Consider the following 19,633-nt stretch of genomic DNA (forward strand, 5'->3'; position numbering starts at 1 on the left):
AATCGGAGGGGGAGACAAGCCATGAGAGACTATGGGCTCTGAGACACAAACTGAGGGTTCTAGAGGGGAGGGAGTGGGGAGATGGGTTAGCCCGGTGATGGGTATGAAGGAGAGCATGTCGTGAATGGAGCACTGGGTGTTATAGCAAACAATGAATCATGGAACACGACATCAAATCTAATGATGTAATGTACGGTGACTAACATAACATAATAAAATAAAATTTAAAAAATAAATAAATAAAATGGAGCACCTACTTCAGGGCGTTGTTTGAAACTAAATAAACTAGTACATGTGGTACTGTTAGATCGGCACTTGGATCACAGTGATCACTAAGTGTTAAGTCATAGTAGGGACAAAAGCCCTGATGCTAGTCCCGGGTCCGCGATTATCCTCCAACAGCTGGCTTACGGTAGGATTTCACATCGTAGGGGTCTGCATCCGTCACCTTGGGCTGCCGCAACACCACAGCCTGGGGCCTTAAGCAACAGGCATTTATCTCCCACAGTTCTGGAGGCTGGGAAGCCCAAGGTCAATGCGCCAGCCAAGCCGTTTCCCTGGCGAGGATCCACTTCCTGGCTTGCAGACGGCCCCTTCTCACTGTGTGCACACCGGGTGGCATGAGGAGTCGGCTCTCTGCTATCCCTTCCTACAAGGGTCCCATCATGAGGACCCCACAGTCATGACCTCATGGACACCTAATTACCTCCAAAACTCCTTATCCCAAATACCGTCACCTTGAGGGTTAGGGATTCAACATATGAATTTGGGGGACAGGGACACAATTTAGTCCACAACAGTACCCGAATACATGAACAGAACTGAAGACCCTTCGGGGAGAGGAGAGCTTGGCAGATCCTTACGTCATGTTTTCTGTCCCTGCAGAGGGCCTGTCCTCACACCCTGCGAATGGCAGATATGAAAGTTCTAGGATTCTACTGACTTCTGGCCCAGCTTCTCATCCTCTGTCTATACATCTGAAAGTACTTCCTTCCTACATCTTCAAGAAATAAAAATCACAAACTTCTGCCAGGAACACCGCTTCCTTTGGCCAGAGATCAATGTGGGGACAGACACAGGGCTTGATCCAGTTTGTCATTTAGCAAGAAGGTCAAACAGATCATGGGTGAGGAAAGCGGCCGGGGATATTGGAGCCAGCTATCTTGTCACCAAATAAAATTAGTTAACTCCCCTTTCTAAGAATCCCCTTTAAGTGAATTGTTAGCTATCTCTCAAGCTTTCTGGGTTCTCCCCACTCACTCCTCCCCCAAAGGGCACTGCCTGAGAAAGAAGACTCAGCACCTCCACAGCCTGTCTACCGGGGCGAGGGACCTGGACTATCTCTATCCCTGCACTTATACGTCTTTAAGGAAATGGTCTTCCGGCTCCAAGGACTGGCAAGAAGAGCTACCTCCGGCAGTCTGAGGTCAGCCTTGTCACAAAAGAGATACAGGTGTTAGGTGTGCCAGTGTGCTTGGGCTGGATCCCTCAAAGGAAACACTGATCAAAGCCTGGTGAAATACAGACCAGCCCCCTAGAAACTTTTGCTCTCTTCCACTCTGATATATTCGGTTATTCTAATAAACTAACCATGACCACTCAGTCCTGCTATCAAATAGGTCTCCATTTCCTTCTAAGCCTTGTCTGAAGGCTCTGCCAAAAGCTATTGTTCAGAATTTGTATCTTCAAAAGACAAACACAGCCTCAGAGCTTCTGGGGAGGGGAGGACTGTAGGAGGTACTCCCAACTATTGTCACTCCAAGTAGACTCTTCAGAGCAGGTTTCCAAGATGGCGGCACTTAGTCAACGCTCAGACTGGGCCAGTGAGCAGAACCAGGACTGCTGAGACCCTTACTCCGGAAGCATATGTCCCTCATGAAATCAGACGACTGACTCAAGATCCAGCAGAGTGAGAATTAATTACATAGGACTGAATGAATGGATTAAGGAAATTTATTGTGGTTATTTGTTTTGAATATTGATGGCATTATTTTCAATGTTCTACTTGTATGGATATACGAGGAAACCTGATTTCTTTCTCCTTAAACTACCTCTAATCCACAATTTAGTAGACTATGAATTTGTCAACTGATATCAACCATTTTTTTTCAAACTTTTTTATACCAAACCAAATGAGTGAAAAATCGTTTTAATTGTAAAAAGTGAATTTAGAAAACATCAAGTTATTAAAATAATAAAATCAAGGCAAAATCCACCTAGTCACAAGACTAACATTAAGGGACTATTTTGTTTTTATTTTTGGGTTTTTTGCCTATTAAATTAGTGATTTATTTTTATTTTTACTTTTTTATTATTATGAACATATAATGTATTATTTGTTTCAGGGATATAGGTATGTGATTCCTTAGTCTTACACAATACACAGCGCTCACCAAACTACATACCCTCCCCAATGTCCATCACCCAGCCACCCAATCGCCTCACCCCCCAACCGTTTTAAAATGTTATCTGATCTTCACTTACCCTCAGCATTTCCCAAACAAATGCTTCTGCTGAGACTCGTTCACTTTGATGATGATAGAATCATTTGTATCGAGTCAGTAAAAATCTCTCATTTTACAAAGATACAATTGGAAAAACCAATTCTGCATGAAGATCATATGTACAGTGTGGTTTTTTTTTTAAGTGGAGGAGGGGCAGAGGGAGGGGGAGAGAGAGAATCCTAAGCAGACCCCACATCCAGGGTGGAGCCCGTTGTGGGGCTCAATCTCAAGACCCCAGAGATCATGACCTGAGCCGAAATCAAGAGTCAGATGCTTAACTGACTGAGCCACCCAGGGACCCCTACAGTGTGATATCTGAGAGTGATTTTTATTTAACCAAGGACAACCAGACCACTACTAAGGAGCAATGGTTGGTGTTGTATACGGAGCAAATGCCTACAAAACCTTCCCAAGAAAACATGACATCTGACTTCCAGGATCCCTGTCTCTCAGGAAATAAAGTCCACTCCCTGGCAGTTCAGAAAACTTGGCAGATTTTGGAGACCTCAAAAAAAAAAAAAAAAGAAAATTCACGGAGATGGATAGGCACAGCATGCCAATTTTATTGGAGAAAGTGTTTGGGTCTCAGTTTCCTACCCTTGGATAGAAGAATGAGAGAGGCTTTGAAAAGTCTGACTCAAGATGCATTTTGAAAATTTCCAAAAGAAGTCTGTTCTTTGGAATTAATAGCTGCTTAATACTGTTAGGCTGAGCAAATTCAAGGAGGTTTTTCCAGTTAAGATTCTTGCTGCATCCATGGAAGTCATCAGGCCATGCGTAATACAGCCAATCTTCTGGGACCAACAATAATTGTTGGAGACTGTTTATGATCACAAAGTAGACAACACCATTAAAATGGTCCACAATTTAGAAATAGGTAAGAGAGATTACTGAGTGTTCTTTCATTCTGTGTGATGCTGTGCTTCCTTCACTATGCTCTGAGATACTTTACAACTCTATAAGGAAAGAGAGGTATTTTGCATATTTCTGCCTTATAGATATGCAAATAATTTTCTGTCTAGTAGAAAGTGTAACTCAGAAGTTACATTTTACAATTCTCTTCGAGAGTCAACCCTAGATTCTCAAATGAACTTTGAACCAATTATAATATCCTACCGGTTCCCTCATTAACCAAGGAGGCGAGCAAAATCTTTGTTTATACTTGCACAAGAGTCTGTGATTTTGCCTTTTTTGTTTTTTTAAAGTAGGCTCCACACCCAACGTAGAGACCTACGACATGACCCTAAGATCAAGACCCAAGCTGAGATCAAGAGTCAGCCTCTCAGTTGACTTAGCCGGCCAGGAGCCCCATGATTTTGTTTTTGTTTTATTTTAACAGCACTGTAACAAGAAAGACAGGGAGAAATAGCAGGAGCAAAGCCTTGGCGGTGGAGCTTTACTGGACACAGGCAGAGAACAGCAAACAATTTGGAGAAGAGGAATCGTGACCAGCCAGCCCCCTTAAGGGCCTCCTGTGTTCCAGGCACCAGCCATTACATCATTACCACTTGACTCCTTACGACCGTGTAAAACAGATATGAACAGGAACAATGACTGATAATTTGGGTACAGAGAGCTCCGCTGAAACTACTGTATTACATTGCTTCTCAAGGAGAGAAGTAGAAGATTGGCTTTGGAAGAAAAGCTGAGACAGACTGTAATGATTGTTGAGTACCAGGCCAAGGAATATGGACTCTCAGCCCTAGGCAGTAGAAGTCTCCCCAGAACCAGTGACATAAGAAAACTATCCCAATGGGTTTACAGAGAACTGCAACTAGGACTGGAAAGGAAGAGATTGGGGGGTATTTTACCCTCAAACAGCATGCACTGTCCCTTGCTTACCACCCACCAGGTTGAATTGTGCCCTCCTCAAAGATACGTTCACATCTTAACTCCTGGTACCTGAGATGTGACCTTTTGTGGAATAGGCTCTTTGCCACATCATTAAGTTCAGTTAAGGTTGCTAAGGTGAGCCCTAATCCAATGACTGGAATTGTTTCAAAATGAAGGAAATGTAAGCACAGATACACAGAGGCGCCTGGGTGGCTCTGTGGGTTAAGCATCCAACTCTTAATCTGAGCTCAGGTCATGACCTTAGGGGCTGTGAGATGGAGCCCCTCGTTGGGCTCTGTGCTAGGTGGGGAGTCTGCTTCAAGATTTTATATATATATCTGCCTCTGCCCCCTGCTCCTGCACACACTCTCTCTAAAAACCAATAAACAAGCAAACGCAGATACACAAAGAATCCCATGCGACAAAAGGAGTGATGTACCTAGGAGACAAAGAACGCCAAGGATGGCCAGGAACCACCAGAAGCTAAGAAGAAGCAAAGAAGGATCCTTCCCCAGAGACTTCAGAGAGCGTGCGGCCCTGAGAACGTCCTGATATTGGACTTCCAGCATCCATTGCCATGAGACAATGAATTTCTGCTGCTTTAAGCAACGGTTTGCGGTTGTTACAGCCGCCCTGGGAAACTACTATAGATTTGGGGGCCAAGAAATGGGTGGCTGCTCTAAAATTACCTAACATCTAGAAGTGGTTTTGAAATTCCTTAATGGATAGAGGCGGGAAGAATCCTGAGGTACAGGACAGGAAAGGCCTAGATCTCCCTGAAGAGAATGCTGGTGGAAAGATGAACATAAGGGCACTTTGTGGTGAGGTCCCAGACAGAGGTGAGGACCAGGTTGCTGGACACCGGAGGAAAGACCGCACTTGGCACAAAGTGGCGAGAAGTCGGCTGCACTGAGTTCCACTGCAGGGTGGACCGTAGGCCGTGTAAGTCATGAACTGGAATGTTCAGCAGAGGAGGTTTTCGAGAAAAGTGTGGAAGGTGCACACCTTGCTGGTTTCTCCTTGCTGCTTCTCATAAAATGCAAGAGGAAAGAGACTGGCAACGCGTGCGCCAGCAAGGAGCACCAAGATGGCCAGCAACCAGCGGAGCCCAGGAAGAAGCAAGCAAGGTCGTCACCTAGAGCCTGCAGAGAGAACGCGGCTCTGCGGCCATCTTGCTTTTGGACTCGGGGCGACGAGAAATCAAGTTCGGCTGTTTCAAGCTCGAGGTTGGGGCAAATCTGCAAGAACAGGGCTAGGAGATGACTATGTCCCCTTTCTCCTCTCCTCCACCTTTCCCCCTGCCCGTGTTTTGTCCCAAAGATCTCCCCTCTGCATCACACCATGCGAGCAGGGTGAATTCTCTGGACTATGTTCTTCCTCATTTCCCACCAGGTATCTGGCCCAGATAGACCACGGAAGTCTCAGCGATGAGAGAAGAAAGCCTTCTCAGGAGAATTTAGATTTAAATCCTCTGGAGAATGTAGTTGTTGTCAACAATTTATGTAACACCAAAACAAAAACTAAAAATTTGTTTCTTCTAAAGAGAGATAGAGGGGCGCCTGGGTGGCTCAGTCGGTTAAGCCTCTGCCTTCGGCTCAGGTCATGATCTCAGGTCCTGGGATGGAGCCCCACGTCAGGCCCTCTGCTCAGTAGGGGAGTCTGCTTCACCCTCTCTTCTCCCGCTCCCTCCCCCTGCTTGTGCTCTCTCTCTCAAATAAATAAATAAAATCTTAACAAAAAGAAAAAAAGAGAGAGAGAGGAACTTAAGGCCTGGCAGTGCAGGTACAGCCTCCTGAACTCTTCAGGGGAACAGGCAGACTGTCCAGGTGGGGTGAGCTGAGGAGGAGGTGATGAGCCCCCTCGGCCTAAAAGGTAAATGCATACCCAGTCCCAGCAGCAAGAGTCAATCCCATGCTCTTTACACAGTACCAAAAACACTCAAAAGGACTATTTTATCTTAATCAGCACTGAATGTCTCCTGTTAATATATGAAATGCAGGCAGTGGAAAAGCGTGTGGGTCTGATTCTCCCCTTATCGTTGTCTATGGCTTCGAGGAGACCAAAAAAACCCCAACAAAACCATAACCCACGTGAGGCCCAGTATCTCACGTGGAGAAGAATGAGGAAGTCCTAGATTATCTAAATTGGAGGCCAACTCCAGAGTTGTATCATAGGAGAATACTGGGGCCTCGCCCAGCGAGGACAAATCCCCGGACTCTCCCACTGGCACGAAGCATGGGCCCGCGGACCCGCAGATCTTCTCACATGTTGGTTGCTTGTAGTTATAAAACCTCCACGGCAGAACGGGGCACCGTGGTCCTCAGAGGGAGAGCACGAGGGGGGCCCAGTCCCAGGCTCCTGGCTTGAGGGGTCTGGTGTGGGGGAGCAGTGCGAGGATGCACCTTCTTCTCCCACTGCTTTTGACTCCCTGGGGCCGCAGAGTAACGGACAGTTCCGGACAGTTCCCGATACCAGCTTTATTTACCACCTGGCACCAACAGCCAAAGGAGCAAGAAGCAAGAAAACAGGCAGGTTTCCCCACCAGGTTTCGGCTTCTCTCAACACACACACAGCTCCCTTCCTTCCTCGTCCACCTAGACTTTTCCTCCCCACACCTCCAAATCCCACAGCATTTGCTTGGCAGCACCTGGATTCTTAGGCATTCCACGGTGGAAGAGGCCCTGCTCCGGAGAACAGGGATCGAGGAAAGAATCCAGCGGCTGCCAGATCCAGCCCACAGCACTGAGTGACTTGCTGGGATTTACAAGTAAGTTTGCACAGTTGGTGCTATTACCTTCATTCCTTTCTTTTGGTTTCAACTTAACATCGTTTGCTGCTTCACTCCGATCTTCCTGTAAAGAGAGAGCGTCTAAGTGCTTTACTGCACATGCTAAATGTGATCAATAAAACGTTGACAAGGGGGCACGTGTTGGCTCAGTTGGCTAAGGGTCCGACTCTTGGTTTCAGCTCAGGTCATGATCTCAGGGTCCTGGGATTGAGCCCTGCATCTGGCTCCCCACTCAGTGGGGAGTCTGCTTCCCTCTCTCTCTCTCTCTCCCTTGCTCTGCCCCCTCCCCCGTGTTCTCTCTCTCTCAAATAAATGAATGAATCTTTAAAAAAGACTTTTACAGGGATAAAGGAACGATTGTAATGTGTCTGTCAGCACACCACAGTATGGCTTTTTCTTGTTGTTTCCATAATCCCCTACATTTCCGATAAATGAGCAACAGGGTGATTTATTGTAAATTCACGTGTGTACAGAAAAACATACATCTTATCTCACCCACAGCCATTTCCTCCCTCACCTCCCCCGAGTCTGTCTTCCTCACCACTTTGAGCTGTGGAAACACGACCACAAGATTAGGTCACGAACCCATGTCCTTTTTTTTAAGATTTTCTTTCTTTCTTTCTTTCTTTATTTGACAGAGAGAGAGAGAGAGAGCACAAGCAGGGGCAGAGGCAGAGAGAGAGAGGCAGACTCCCTGCTGAGCAGGGAGCCTGACTCAGGGTTCCATCCCAGGACCCCAGATCATGACCTGAGCCGAAGGCAGATGCTCACCCATCTGAGCCGCCCAGGCGCCCCCCAACTGTCCTTTTATTCCTGCCCAGTGCTGTGCTCCCAGGGCACTGGAGGAGGACGGCGGGCCTGGGAGGAATCCCGGGATGGCGATGGCACTGGTCTCTTCCTGGGACACTCTCCCCACCCCTCCGCAGGCTGGTGCTGGCCTGAGGATGAGCTGCGGGATTTCCTGGAAATCTCCAGCCTGCGCTGGGGCCGGGGTCAGAGCGAGCACTGCGGTTAGCACTTTTGACTCTGACGTGCACTGAACAAAATCAGCTCTGCTCTAAATCGGTACAGGTGCACGTGGAGGTGGCTATCTTTCAAAATTTGAACAAATTTTAACGCAAAGCCCAAGTAGCTAAGAAACAGCTGAGCAGCCTCATTGTCTTCGACTATTATTTGTCAGGAAGACATATAACTTGAAAATTGTATTTACATGACTCACTTGTAGGCTTTCGAAGAGCGCAAGTGACTGGAAATGGAGGGCGACGGCCGCGTTTCTCTCCCCTCTACAAGGATGCGGTATTTGCACTTAGCAGGAGAGCAGGTCTGCACGTAATCCTGCCACCTGGCTCCCCACTCAGCGAGAGTGCTTTCAGCTACAACAGAGAACAACAAAAAAACTATACAAAATCCTGCCACCCAGGAAGAAGGAAGAAGAAGGGAGCAGCAATGTAGCCGGGGTTCTATCTAAAATGGCTGACGCCCTTCCACTTCCAGAACGCACCGTGAGGACCCCGGCAGGCTTCTTACCGGTGGAGAAGCCACAGCCGGTGAAACTCAATTAAAAAAATGATTAAAGTCCCTAGGAGTTCTCCTAAGGTCATATAGCAAATAAAGAAATATTCATTCAGGGGCGCCTGGGGGGCTCAGTCGTTAAGCATCTGCCTTCGGCTCAGGTCATGGTCCCAGGGTCCTGGGATGAGCCCCTCATCGGGCTCCTTGCTCAGTGGGGAGCCTAATTCTTCCTCTCCCTCTGCCTGCCGCTCCCCCTGCTTGTACACTCTCTATCTCTCTCTCTCTCTGACAAATAAATAAAATCTTTTAAAAAAATACAGAAATTATTATTTTTAGAGCAAAATAGAAATTCTGCAGTTGAAAAGTATAATAACTGATATGAGAAAATTTACTGGTGGGGCTCAATGATAAATTTGAGCCGGTAGAAGCAAGAATCGGTGAATTTGAAGATATAATAGTTATAAACATACGTGAACTTCACAATCAAGGCCTCAAACACACAAAACAAAAATAACAGAAGTCAAGGACAAATAGACAATTCAACAATAAGCTGTAGGCTTTAATACCCCACTTTGAACAATGGGCACAGCAACTAATCAGAGGTCAAAAGAGAAAGAGAAGATGTGACCAAGACTATAAACCAACTGGGCTACCACTGGAACACTCTACCCAACAAAGTAAAAAACACATTCTTTTCATGCACACAAGGAATGTTTTCCTAAATATGATCAATAGGCCATAATATGAGCCTCAATAAATTTAAGAGGCTTGAAAACATACAGTGTGACAGGGGTAAGTTCTTTTACGTCAGCCTTGGCAATAATTTTTTGGATTTGACCCCCAAAGCAAAGGCAATGAAAGATAAAATAAATAAATGGAATAACATCAAAGTCAAAGCTTTTGCACAGTAATGGACCATCAACAACATGAAAAGGCAATCCACTGAATGGGAGAAAATGTTTGCAAATCATATATGTGATAAAGGGTTAATATCCAAAATTTATAAAGAACTCATATCATTCAACATCAAAAAACAAGCAATTCAAGGGGCGCCTGGGTGGCCCAGTCAGTTAAGCTTCTACCTTCAGCTCAGGTCATGATCCCGGGGTCCTGGGATCGAGCCCCACATCGGGCTCCCTGGTCAGTGGGGAGTCTGCTTCTCCTCTGCCCCTCTCCTCCGCTCATGTTCTCTCTCCCTCAAATCAATAAATACGTTCTTTAAAAAAAAAAAAAAACACCAATTCAGTTAAAAAATGGGCAGAGGAACTAAACAGACATTTTTCCAAGGAAGACACACAAATGGTGATAGGTATGTGAAAAGAGATTTAGTGTCACTATCATCAGGGAAATGCAACTCAAAACCACAATGAGATCTCACCTCATACTTGTCAGAATGGCTGTCATCAAGAATACAAGAGACAACAGGTGTTGGCGAGGATGTGGAGAAAAGGGGACCCTCGTGCACTGTTGGTGGGCATGTAAATTGGTGCAGTCACTGTGGGAAACAGTATGGAGGGTCCTCCAAAAATTACAGCTAGAATTACCATGTGATCCAGTATGGGAATACAATCATGGGTTACTAAGTTATAGGACCGCATAGCCCAGCAGAGACCTGCTTTCTGTCTTGTTGAAAACAACAGGACATGCTTTGCTCATCTAGAACAGGCTCCACCAGATTTGGGGGATTCGTAGGCTTGCCTGCCTTTGCCTTACCTATGGAAACTCATCTCCAGAAATGGTAAAGTCTACCCTTTGAATTGCTTTAGATTAATTGCCTTGTTTGCTTCAAGAACCTTGTAACCCCCTGCTCTGCACTTTCCGTGAATTCCTATGATGTATGTTACTTTGTTACCTGAAGTCTTTGTATTAATAAACAGGAGAGTCTAGGAGTGGCTCAGGGACTCTATCCTCAGGCTCCATCTCACCTCTCTTGACTGATCCGTAGTCTGGAGTAATTATTTCTGCCACCGTGGGCTTTGCTGGTCGAAGCCCACAAGATAGGAGTCGGAATCCTCAATCCAACAATCCCACTACTGGGTATTTCTCCAAAGAAATTGAAAGCAGAGTCTTGAAAAGATATCTGGATTCCCACGTTCCCTGCATTATTCACAACAGCCAGACCTGGTAACAACCAAAGTGTCCATCTGTAGATGAATGGATAAAAATCTATCTATAATTTAATATAATATTAATATAATTTATTTATAATCATATATATATAAAATTATTCATCCACAAGAAAGAAGGACATAGTGTCCCTCGCAACAACATGGGTGGAACGTGAGGGCATTATCCTAAGTGAAATACGTCGGACACAGGACGACAAATACTGTATGATATCGCTTCTCCATGGAATTTTAAAAAACCAAACTCACAGAAATGGAGAGTGGACCGTTGGTTACCAGAGGCTGGAGGAAGGGAAATGGGGAGACATTGGTCAAAGAGTACAAAGTTCCAGTTATAAGATGAGGAAGTTCTGGGGGTCTAATGCACAGCACAGTGGTTAGAGTTAATACCACTGGATCATACATTAAAAGTTGCTAAGAGAATAGTTGATCTTAAATGCTGTCACTCAAAAAAAAAAAAGCAATGGCAATGATGTGATGTGATGCGGGTGTTATTTAATAAATACTACAGCGGTAAGCATTTTGCAATATGTAAGTGTATCAAATCAACACATTGTGCCCTTTAAACTTACACAGTGTTACAATTCAATTATATCTCAACAAAGCTGCGTGTGGGGGGGGGATCCGGTGGAGGGTAGTGGGTTGGCTCTCGTCACTAGAGAGAAGAAGCTAGCAAGAATGGGTAAAAATCAGACCCCAACCAATTAGCTTCAGATGAAGTTAACTCCAGAAAGTTTAAGTGAGTTAGGCAAGATCACAGAGTGGATTAATGACCTAGCCAGGTCCGGGGCCCATATCACCATATGCTGTTGCAGCCTTCTCTCCACACAACGGCTGGCTATTTACTCACCTCTCTCATGACCCTCCTGAGAGAAGAAACAGCAACTTGGGTCAGAGAGAGCAACTGAGGCTAGACTACGCCTCGTATGAAAAATCTCCTTCCTCTGCCTGCTGTCTGATCTTTAATGACTGGAAAAGTCCTCCTTTTCTTTAAGAATGACAGGACTGGCAGATAGGACCATGCTGGTGACCCTGTCCAACCTGATGTCCAGTCGAGGGAAGGAGACTCTCAAGAGGCCATTTCATAGGAAAACACCTAAAAAAAAAAAAAAAAACCCAAAAGGCAACTGGAGGTAAGATTAGTGGGCAGAGGTTGGAACTGAAACAGGCCTCAGAAATCTCAACTGCTCTTCTCTGAGGTTACAGCCCCGTACTGGGGGCAAGATGGGGGTTACAGGGACCTTTGGAAAACATGGCCCCAGTCCAAAGCAGGGGTTGGGTTTCCCATCGGAAAGGCTGGCCACGGTCCTGTCCCTTTAAATTGACACCCTCCCTCCGGGGGCTCTGAGCTCTGAGAGGCTGGGACACTTCCTCCCCGTGCTGGGAGGGGCATCCTTCTGCGCTCACAGCCAAAGGGAAAGCACTAGGCCAGGGGCCTCTCTGCCGCCCTCAGAGCCTGTCACCACTGCTGCGGGAAAGGTGAGCCCACAGGGCAAGGGGGTCGCCTGGGGAGTGGGAGCTGTGAGGACTTGGGGGCCTGTGTGAGCTCACTGAGCGAGCACCTGCCTTCTACTACCGCTGAGGATGAGGAAGGGGAGCGGGCTCTAGAAAGGTAACTTCGCGCTTCACACTTCTAGGCTTGGAAGGATGCTCTGACTTTCAAAGTAAGTTCAGAAGAAGTGCTAAGCATCTTCTCCAGTCGTGGCCTGCACACACTCCTATCTGGGACTAAATCCTTTCTCCTTCCCTACTCCCCCACTAGTAATAAAGGTGTTTGCTAGAAGGACTCCAGGAGCAGAGCACACTGGAGAAGCCGGCAGACACTCCCCGAGGGCAGATGCAGCAAAGCTGAAAGATATTTCTGAGGACAAAGAAACCGGTCTACCCTCAGACTGTGGTACAAAGTGAAAATTATGTCTATGAGCTGGATCCTCCTCAAACGCTCCACCTCCTCAGCCCTGTGTGCGACAGGGACTAGCAGGAGCCAGCGACCATGACGAACACCGTCTTCAAACCCTTGCCCTACACGTGCCCTTACACGTCTCTCCCCCCAGCCCGAGCCGCCCAGGGCTGTGTGGGCTGCGAGCCCGCTTCCTACCCTCATCCCCACTGGAAATGAAGGGCTTGGACGGGGTGAATGGCTCAGAAACTCAGAGCACCCACCAAAGGCATTAGAATCACTCAGGGGGGTGGGGCGAGACATACCTTTTTTGGTTTTGTTTTTTTAAGTACAGATCTGTGAATCCAAATGTCAAAGAAATAGATATATTTTAAAGGATCCTTAGATATGTCCAAAGGATAGCAGGTTCAGAAGCACTGGACTAGATAAATCATCTACAATCCCATTTAAGATAACAGGAGTCTCCATGTTTTACATTCTTCACTGACTACACAGCTTTGTAACCCCGGATTTCAGCTTTCAGAAACTCTGGAAGAACGCTCCAAATCCCAATCCAAACCCTGTGGGAGGTTCCAAAGGGCCCAGCAGTTGCGTGAATATTCTATACCACAGCCTCTCATTTCCAGCATGGACAAGGGCTTCCGGCTTTAGCTACATGCTTGTTCTTTGCACTGAATCTTCTGGCTGTTTCTTCACTTCTGCTCTGGGGTCAGTTATGGGAGTTCGCTGATTTGTATGCACAAGACCACTCCTCACCTAAGGCGTGTGGGGTGACCTTTACTGAGGGCTTTGGGGGGGGTGGCAGGGTGTTGCTGCAGAAACACAAAACACTTTGGACTGAGTACCAGGCAAACCTGTCACCTGAGTCCTCTGGCCAGAGACAAGTTATCCAGCAGCCCCTGCCTCTGCTTTTCCTCATGTGGTGCCCACGGGACAGAACACGGTCACCCACAGTAAGCAGGTGTCGCCATGAAGAGGTAGACGTGAAATGGATGGTGAGGCACAGACAGGACTCAGACACGTGGGAGAGAATCAGTGGTCAGAGGAGCAAGCACACAGGTGGGAAAGGAAAGGTGCCGAATCCCGCTCTCTGCGGAGCAGCCCACCGAGTAGGGGGCGAGCGGGACAGGGCGCCGGGGAGGCGGACGGAGGATGGGCTGCGCGCCTGTGTCCAGGCTCTCGTGTGCTCAGACAAACGTCATCGCGAAGTGTTTCACTGTATTAAACCACGTGGGAATTGGGTATAATCACTTAGTCGGAGAGGCCTCAGATTTGGGGCAAGACCATCAGGAGCTGGAGGGCAGTGGCCCGTCTCCCCAGGCGCACAGATCAAACTTGGACAAATGACACAAGCCCAGTTACTCGGTTTGCTGAGAGCAGATCACAGGCTCTTCAGATCAGCTTGGGAGGGATGTTTTCTTTCCAATTTCCACAAACAAAATGCAAATTCTCTTCTTGTTTTTGCCCCAGGCCGACTGCCCTAAGGTGGTTCCTAAGTCGCTGAGCAAACTTTCCGATGCTCAGGGTTTTCCAAAGTCTCCCCTGGCTGTGGCATCTCCTGGGAAAACTCAGAACCTACAGCTTATGTCACTGACACAGAATCACCTGGGAAAACATTAGCATCTAAAGCTCACTCTCTGATACAGAGGACCTGCTATCATCTGCCCTCTGCTTTTTCCATTCGAGGTCCCTGAAAAGTCACCAAATGCTCTCCCGGTACCGGGCCAACGCCAGCCAGGTCCTCCCAGGGTGGTTCTTCCCCATATGCTGATGTCAGGGGAAGGCAGGAGCCTTCACCTTTTCACTGGGGTACCACCAGCGTTTTGGACCTTGCCTGACCCACGTAGGTAGTTATACCTATTTGATGGATGGATGAATGAATGAATGAATGAATGACCAAATTGTCTTTGGGGCTCTTTCAGGCAAATGGGAGGACGGAAGATGGCAAGAGATGAAGAAAATGCCTATGGTAAGAATTTCCTCGCGGTGTGTACTGGCCTCGGGGGTCAGCTCTGGGGAACAAGGGGATGTGCCAACTCAAGACTGAACAGACACAAGTCCCAGAGGTGTCTCCATGCTGGGCTCAAACAGCAAGAGCCCAGATTTGCCTTTGTGCTGCATCTCCGCCCCGCCCTACTGTGAGATATTAAGTGCTTTGACTAGTCTGTGCCTCCCAACCCAGAGGGTAAACCGAGGATGAGAAATCTACTCTGACCCCCACACAAGAGGAGGTGGGGGGAATGAGACCAGGGACTAGAGGGAACACGATTTACCAGGTAGAATGTGCTAGAGAACAAGGATGGGGGCTTAACAGGTATCTTCCTGGCAGCAGGTGTGAGAGCTAGGGAGGAGGAGGGCAATTGGAAGGAGGGAAGAAGGAAAGAGACCAGCCCCCCTAATCCTCTGAGCAGCCCCGGGAGAAACAACTCTCTGTCACCACTCCCATCTGTGCGGAAGACGTTTAACACTCAGATGGAGCAACTTCCCCACGGTTACACGGCGGGCACACGCTGCGGCTGTGATTCCAACGCGCGGTGGCCGGGACTGCACACAGCCCCTCACTCCCAGGCCTCCGTGCCCTCCCGCCTCTCCTGGCTGGGACGCGGGAACGGCGCCCGGGAGAAGCATCCCAGAGGCCAGGGCAGGTGTCAGGCGGCAACAGGTCTGCACCGCGTGCGGGCCCAGACAGCACGTCCGCGGAGTCAGGGCCTGCCATCACGGAGCGGTGCCCTCCAGAGAGATGCGCACCAGCTGCTGGAGCGGGGCCAGGGGCCTGTGCTGAGGCCAAAGACGCAAGAGACATGGGGACAGACGCCCCGGGGCGGAACAAGCTCTGACCAGACCCCCTAGGAAAGGCTCGGTCGGAGAAGCAGAAGCCCAAGGCCTGGTGCTCTGCCGTGTTCCACAGGCGCCCCCGGGGCCCCGGGGAGCGGGAGGCGGGTCCGAGGCGGGCAGCCCACGCCTGCTGTGCCCTCACAGGTTCCGAGGACCCGGACGACGCGCCGCCCGCGCACGAGCCCCGGCTCAGGCTCATCCTGGCCGGCAAGACCGGCGCGGGCAAGAGCGCCACGGGCAACAGCATCCTGGGCCACGGGCGCTTCCCGTCCAGGCTCGCGTCCACCCCGGTGACCAGGACCTGCGCCCTGGGGAGCCGCCGCTGGGCCCGCTGGCGCGTCGAGGTCACCGACACCCCGGACCTCTTCAGCGCCGACGGCCGCCGCGCCGACCCGGACTGCGCCGAGCGGGGCCGCTGCTACCTGCTGTCGGCGCCCGGGCCGCACGCGCTGCTGCTGGTCACCCAGCTGGGCCGCTTCACCGCCCAGGACGAGCAGGCCGTGCGCGGCGTCCGCGAGCTCTTCGGGGCCGGCGTCCTGGCGCGGGCAGTGCTCGTCTTCACCCGCCGGGAGGACCTGGAGGGGGCCTCGCTGCACGACTACGTGCGCGACACCGACAACCGCGCGCTGCGGGCCCTGGTGGCCGAGTGCGGCGGCCGCGTGTGCGCCCTGAGCAACCGGGCCGCGGGCGCGGCGCGCGAGGCGCAGGTGGAGGAGCTGCTGGCGCTGGTGGAGCGGCTGGCGCGGGAGCACGCGGGCGCGCCCTTCACCAACGCCGTGTACGGCCTGGCGGAGGCCCTGCGCCACGCGCCCCCCGACCTCAGGCTCCGGCGGGTGGCCCAGCTGCTGGCGGCCGGCGGCTCGGCGCGGGGGCGGGGGCGGGGGCGGCGCTGGCTGGAGGTGGCGCCGCGCGGGTGGCGGCGGGCGCTCGTGCTGCTCGGGGGCGCGCTGCTCCTGGGCCTGCTGCTCTGGCGCCTGAGACCAAAGGCCTTGCAGGAGGTCAGTCCCGACTGACAGTCCAAGGACGACTTCGGCCCATCGACTGATGATCACTTCGCCGCTCGTGCGGTGTGCCTTCGGGGCCCACAGGCTCTTCTTTCCTCCTTCCCTGGCGGGGATCACCTAGGCAGCGTCCCGCCGGGGCCCGGCTCCCGCAAAACCTTCCGCTGGGACGTGGCCCTCCCACGGGCCGCCCTTCCAAGGAGTGGGAGCCTGGCCGGTAAGGCACGAAGTACTTGGCGCTGAGGAGGAGTAAAATCTCTTTCCCACCTACTCAGCTCCCAAACACCACACCTCCTACAACCATTCCCTTGGGCACTGAGGTTTCAGCATATGAAACATACTGGGGGCACACCAACAGACCAAAGCAGACACGACCCTCCCTACTGCCTATCTAGCTCTTACATACAGCTGCACGTCCGCCTTTGGAATCCTTCTGGGTTTTATTATTCCCTGTGAAAGAGATGTCAGGTTCATGCATGTTAATGTTTCCTTCTGATTAATCAGTCTATTTACTTTACAGTAATGTACTGCCAAAAAGACAAATGTAACTATACTGAAAATAATGTTTTCCAATTTTCTAGTACTGATTATGGTTCCTGTCTTACCAAAGTGAAGTAGAAGTTTGGGTAATGTCTTCAACGTGGTTATTGATCTGGACTTTTATGCAAAACAAACAAACAAACAAACAAAACAGGCTCTTCTCAGACAATGCAGAGGAGAGGGAGCCACAGGCCCACCCACACAAGCCTCAGAGCACCTGAAATTAGGAGGGTATGCTGGTCCTGTAGAGTTTTGTCGGGGTGGGCCAGCCCAGGAAAGTGCTTGAACGCCACATCATTAGAAAATCAGACGCCATCCTTGGGTTGTGTCACCAACTGATAGGATTTCCTTATTTCTATTTCAGAATGTGACAAAACACTTTAAAGGAAGTCCTTCTCTTTAAATCAGCCAAGCTCTAGTCAAGATTGGACGGCAGAGGAGGCACCTCCTCACCTGGCCCAGGGTTCAGGGGTGGGGAGAGAAGGTGGTTGTGAAAGGGGCCCTAGAGCCATCCCAGCTCCACCTGGAGAACGAGGGGCTTACACACCTGTGCTCAGATGCCCCCGTTTAATGGGGTAGCAGGATAGACATCGGGGTGAGCGGCGGTCATGAGGCCTCAGGCCCCTGTGGCAGTGAGCTGGGCTCTATGATGCGTGGCTGGGCAAAATTCTATGAGTGATCCCCCTCTTTGGCATCCTCAGCAGCCCTGCCAGGTTCACACAGGGGCTCTGAGCTAGGGATTCGAACAAGCTCTAACAAGTTGAAGGAGCAACTTGGCAACCCAAGAGGCAGCAGAGAAGGGGCTGGGGTTGAGGGGATGGCCGGCATCCCCAGCTTGGCCTTCCGGGGCCACGTGTGCATGAGCTCCCACTATTGGCCAAGGCTGCTTACCAGTGGGGCTGATTTTGAACCTGTTTCTCTTTCATTTTTCTACTCTCTTACATACATGTGTCCACATGTCGTTACCTACTGTCTGTCTTGTTTGCAGATGGAAATGTGATTTTAAAATAAATAGAAGTATTATGACTTTTAAATTCTCATATGCAAATATACGCTTGAATCAAAGGAAGGCTTCGACATCTATGGGTAAAATGCCACGTGGGGCATCGTAAGGATGTGGCATGTGGCCTGGGGGCTTGTGTTTCAGAGCCGTCCCCTATTTACCTGCTCCATGACGTTATGCCCAAGGGCATTCAGCTTTTTCTTTTGAGATGTTGATATTAATATTAATCTTTATAGTTTTCATGTATGATGAAACAATATGGTGAGCACTTCATAGGTTAAATTCTATAAGACTGGGGTACAGAATCAAAAATTCCAAGAGGAATCTTTTCATAACAATACATACTTACAAATAAATAAATTTCATAGAAAGATCCATTTCACACCCATAAGTACATTTCTTATTCATGATAATAAACACTGCACATTATGTGTGTGTAGAGCTGGGAGCTGGCGGTAATATAAAGTAGGGTAGGATGAGTTGCCAGAGACTTACAAGGTGCAAAAGTGAAAAGATATATATCCAATAGGTTCCGTTTCTCTAGAGAACCTAATACAGGCAGACCTACTGAGAAAGTCCCAGTCCCCAGGTTCAGGTGCACAAGCCACGCCTAGGCCCGAAGCCGGACCAGGACAAGAGATGCCACCGCCCAGCCACCACCACGCCCATGCCAGCACCTGCCACGTGAGCACTGAGTAATAAGCACTAGCCGTCCACGACGGGCCTGGAGGAACACTGGGAGGCACAGTTGTGTAGATGTGACTAGAAGCTGAAGGTGGACAGGATGAGAACACTCAGTAAAACCATGTGGCATTTGAGTGCCCACCCTAAGCTCAAGGCAACTCCAGAGAAACACAGGGCCTAAGCTGCTCCCACGGTAATTACAGCAACATCCCAACCCAGTCCAACTCCTGGGCGGCTGACTCAAACCCCACACTAACAGCCTGGCAGAAGAAAAAGGGGGTCAGTATCCAGGCATAAGTACTATTGATTTCATTTCCTACTTTCCTTCTACGTATGATGTCCACAATGTAATAAAATTATGAAACTTTTTTTCATAAAGCAGGAAAAAATAATGAAAAACAATCAACAGAACAGATGCAGAAATAGTCCTGAAGCTGGACAGGGATTTTAAAATAACGAGGATTGAACAAAAACTGGACAACATGAAATAAAAGATGGGGAAATTTCAACAGACAGGGGAAAACCACAGGAATCAAATATAAGTGGTAGAAGTAAAAAGCACTAAGACAGATGAAGTGGTCCTTCGAAGGCACAGCAACACAGTTTCTTCAACACAGCTGATGAAGGAGTCAGTGAATTTGAAGATAAGAGAATAGAAATTCTCCAAACGAAAACAACAGTTAAAAACGAGTGAGAAGAAGAAAAACAGAACAGGGTCCCAGAGCTGTGAAAAATTCAAACAGGTAACAGGTGTATCCAAAGTACCAGAAGAAGAAAAAGAGAGAGAACGAGCAGAAGAAATAGTGAAGAGATAATGGTTGAGACTGTTCTAAAAACAATGAAAGACACCAAGACACAGATTCAAGAATCCCAGGGAAGTTCAGGCAGGATAAATACAGAAACAAAC

General features: G+C 49.1%; 1 protein-coding gene and 1 long non-coding RNA gene across 12 annotated transcripts; one reads left to right on the forward strand and one right to left on the reverse strand.

Annotated features, from left to right (window-relative positions):
- Positions 1-6,794: 6,794 nt before the first annotated feature.
- On the reverse strand, positions 6,795-11,857 carry LOC112817609 (uncharacterized). Of its 3 annotated transcripts, none has more exons than XR_012376673.1 (4): positions 11,614-11,857; positions 10,563-10,758; positions 9,720-9,853; positions 6,795-7,189 (listed from the first exon to the last, which is right to left on the reverse strand). It is a non-coding gene; the product is annotated as an uncharacterized lncRNA (long non-coding RNA). The 3 variants fall into 3 exon arrangements; XR_012376674.1 differs by having other exon boundaries at positions 10,563-10,781; XR_003206435.2 differs by lacking the exons at positions 9,720-9,853; positions 10,563-10,758; positions 11,614-11,857 and adding an exon at positions 8,345-8,477.
- A 266-nt stretch (positions 11,858-12,123) lies between these two features.
- GIMAP1 (GTPase, IMAP family member 1) lies at positions 12,124-18,073 on the forward strand. 9 transcript variants are annotated; one of them, XM_073887482.1, is made up of 5 exons: positions 12,124-12,242; positions 12,526-13,722; positions 14,134-14,510; positions 14,586-14,632; positions 15,643-18,073. In XM_073887482.1, the coding sequence occupies exons 3-5, from the start codon at positions 14,428-14,430 to the stop codon at positions 16,509-16,511; spliced, it is 999 nt and encodes a 332-aa protein (XP_073743583.1). In that variant the 5' UTR covers positions 12,124-12,242; positions 12,526-13,722; positions 14,134-14,427; the 3' UTR covers positions 16,512-18,073. The 9 variants fall into 9 exon arrangements, with proteins under 9 accessions (XP_073743583.1, XP_073743587.1, XP_073743584.1 ...); XM_073887481.1 differs by lacking the exon at positions 12,124-12,242 and adding an exon at positions 12,249-12,427; XM_073887486.1 differs by lacking the exon at positions 14,134-14,510 and having other exon boundaries at positions 13,601-13,722.
- The last annotated feature ends 1,560 nt before the right edge of the window (positions 18,074-19,633 follow it).

Source organism: Callorhinus ursinus, unplaced genomic scaffold, assembly GCF_003265705.2.
Source record: "Callorhinus ursinus isolate GAN/ISIS: 27379988/994484 unplaced genomic scaffold, GSC_fseal_2.0 scaffold80, whole genome shotgun sequence".
Classification (NCBI taxonomy): Eukaryota; Metazoa; Chordata; class Mammalia; order Carnivora; family Otariidae; genus Callorhinus; species Callorhinus ursinus.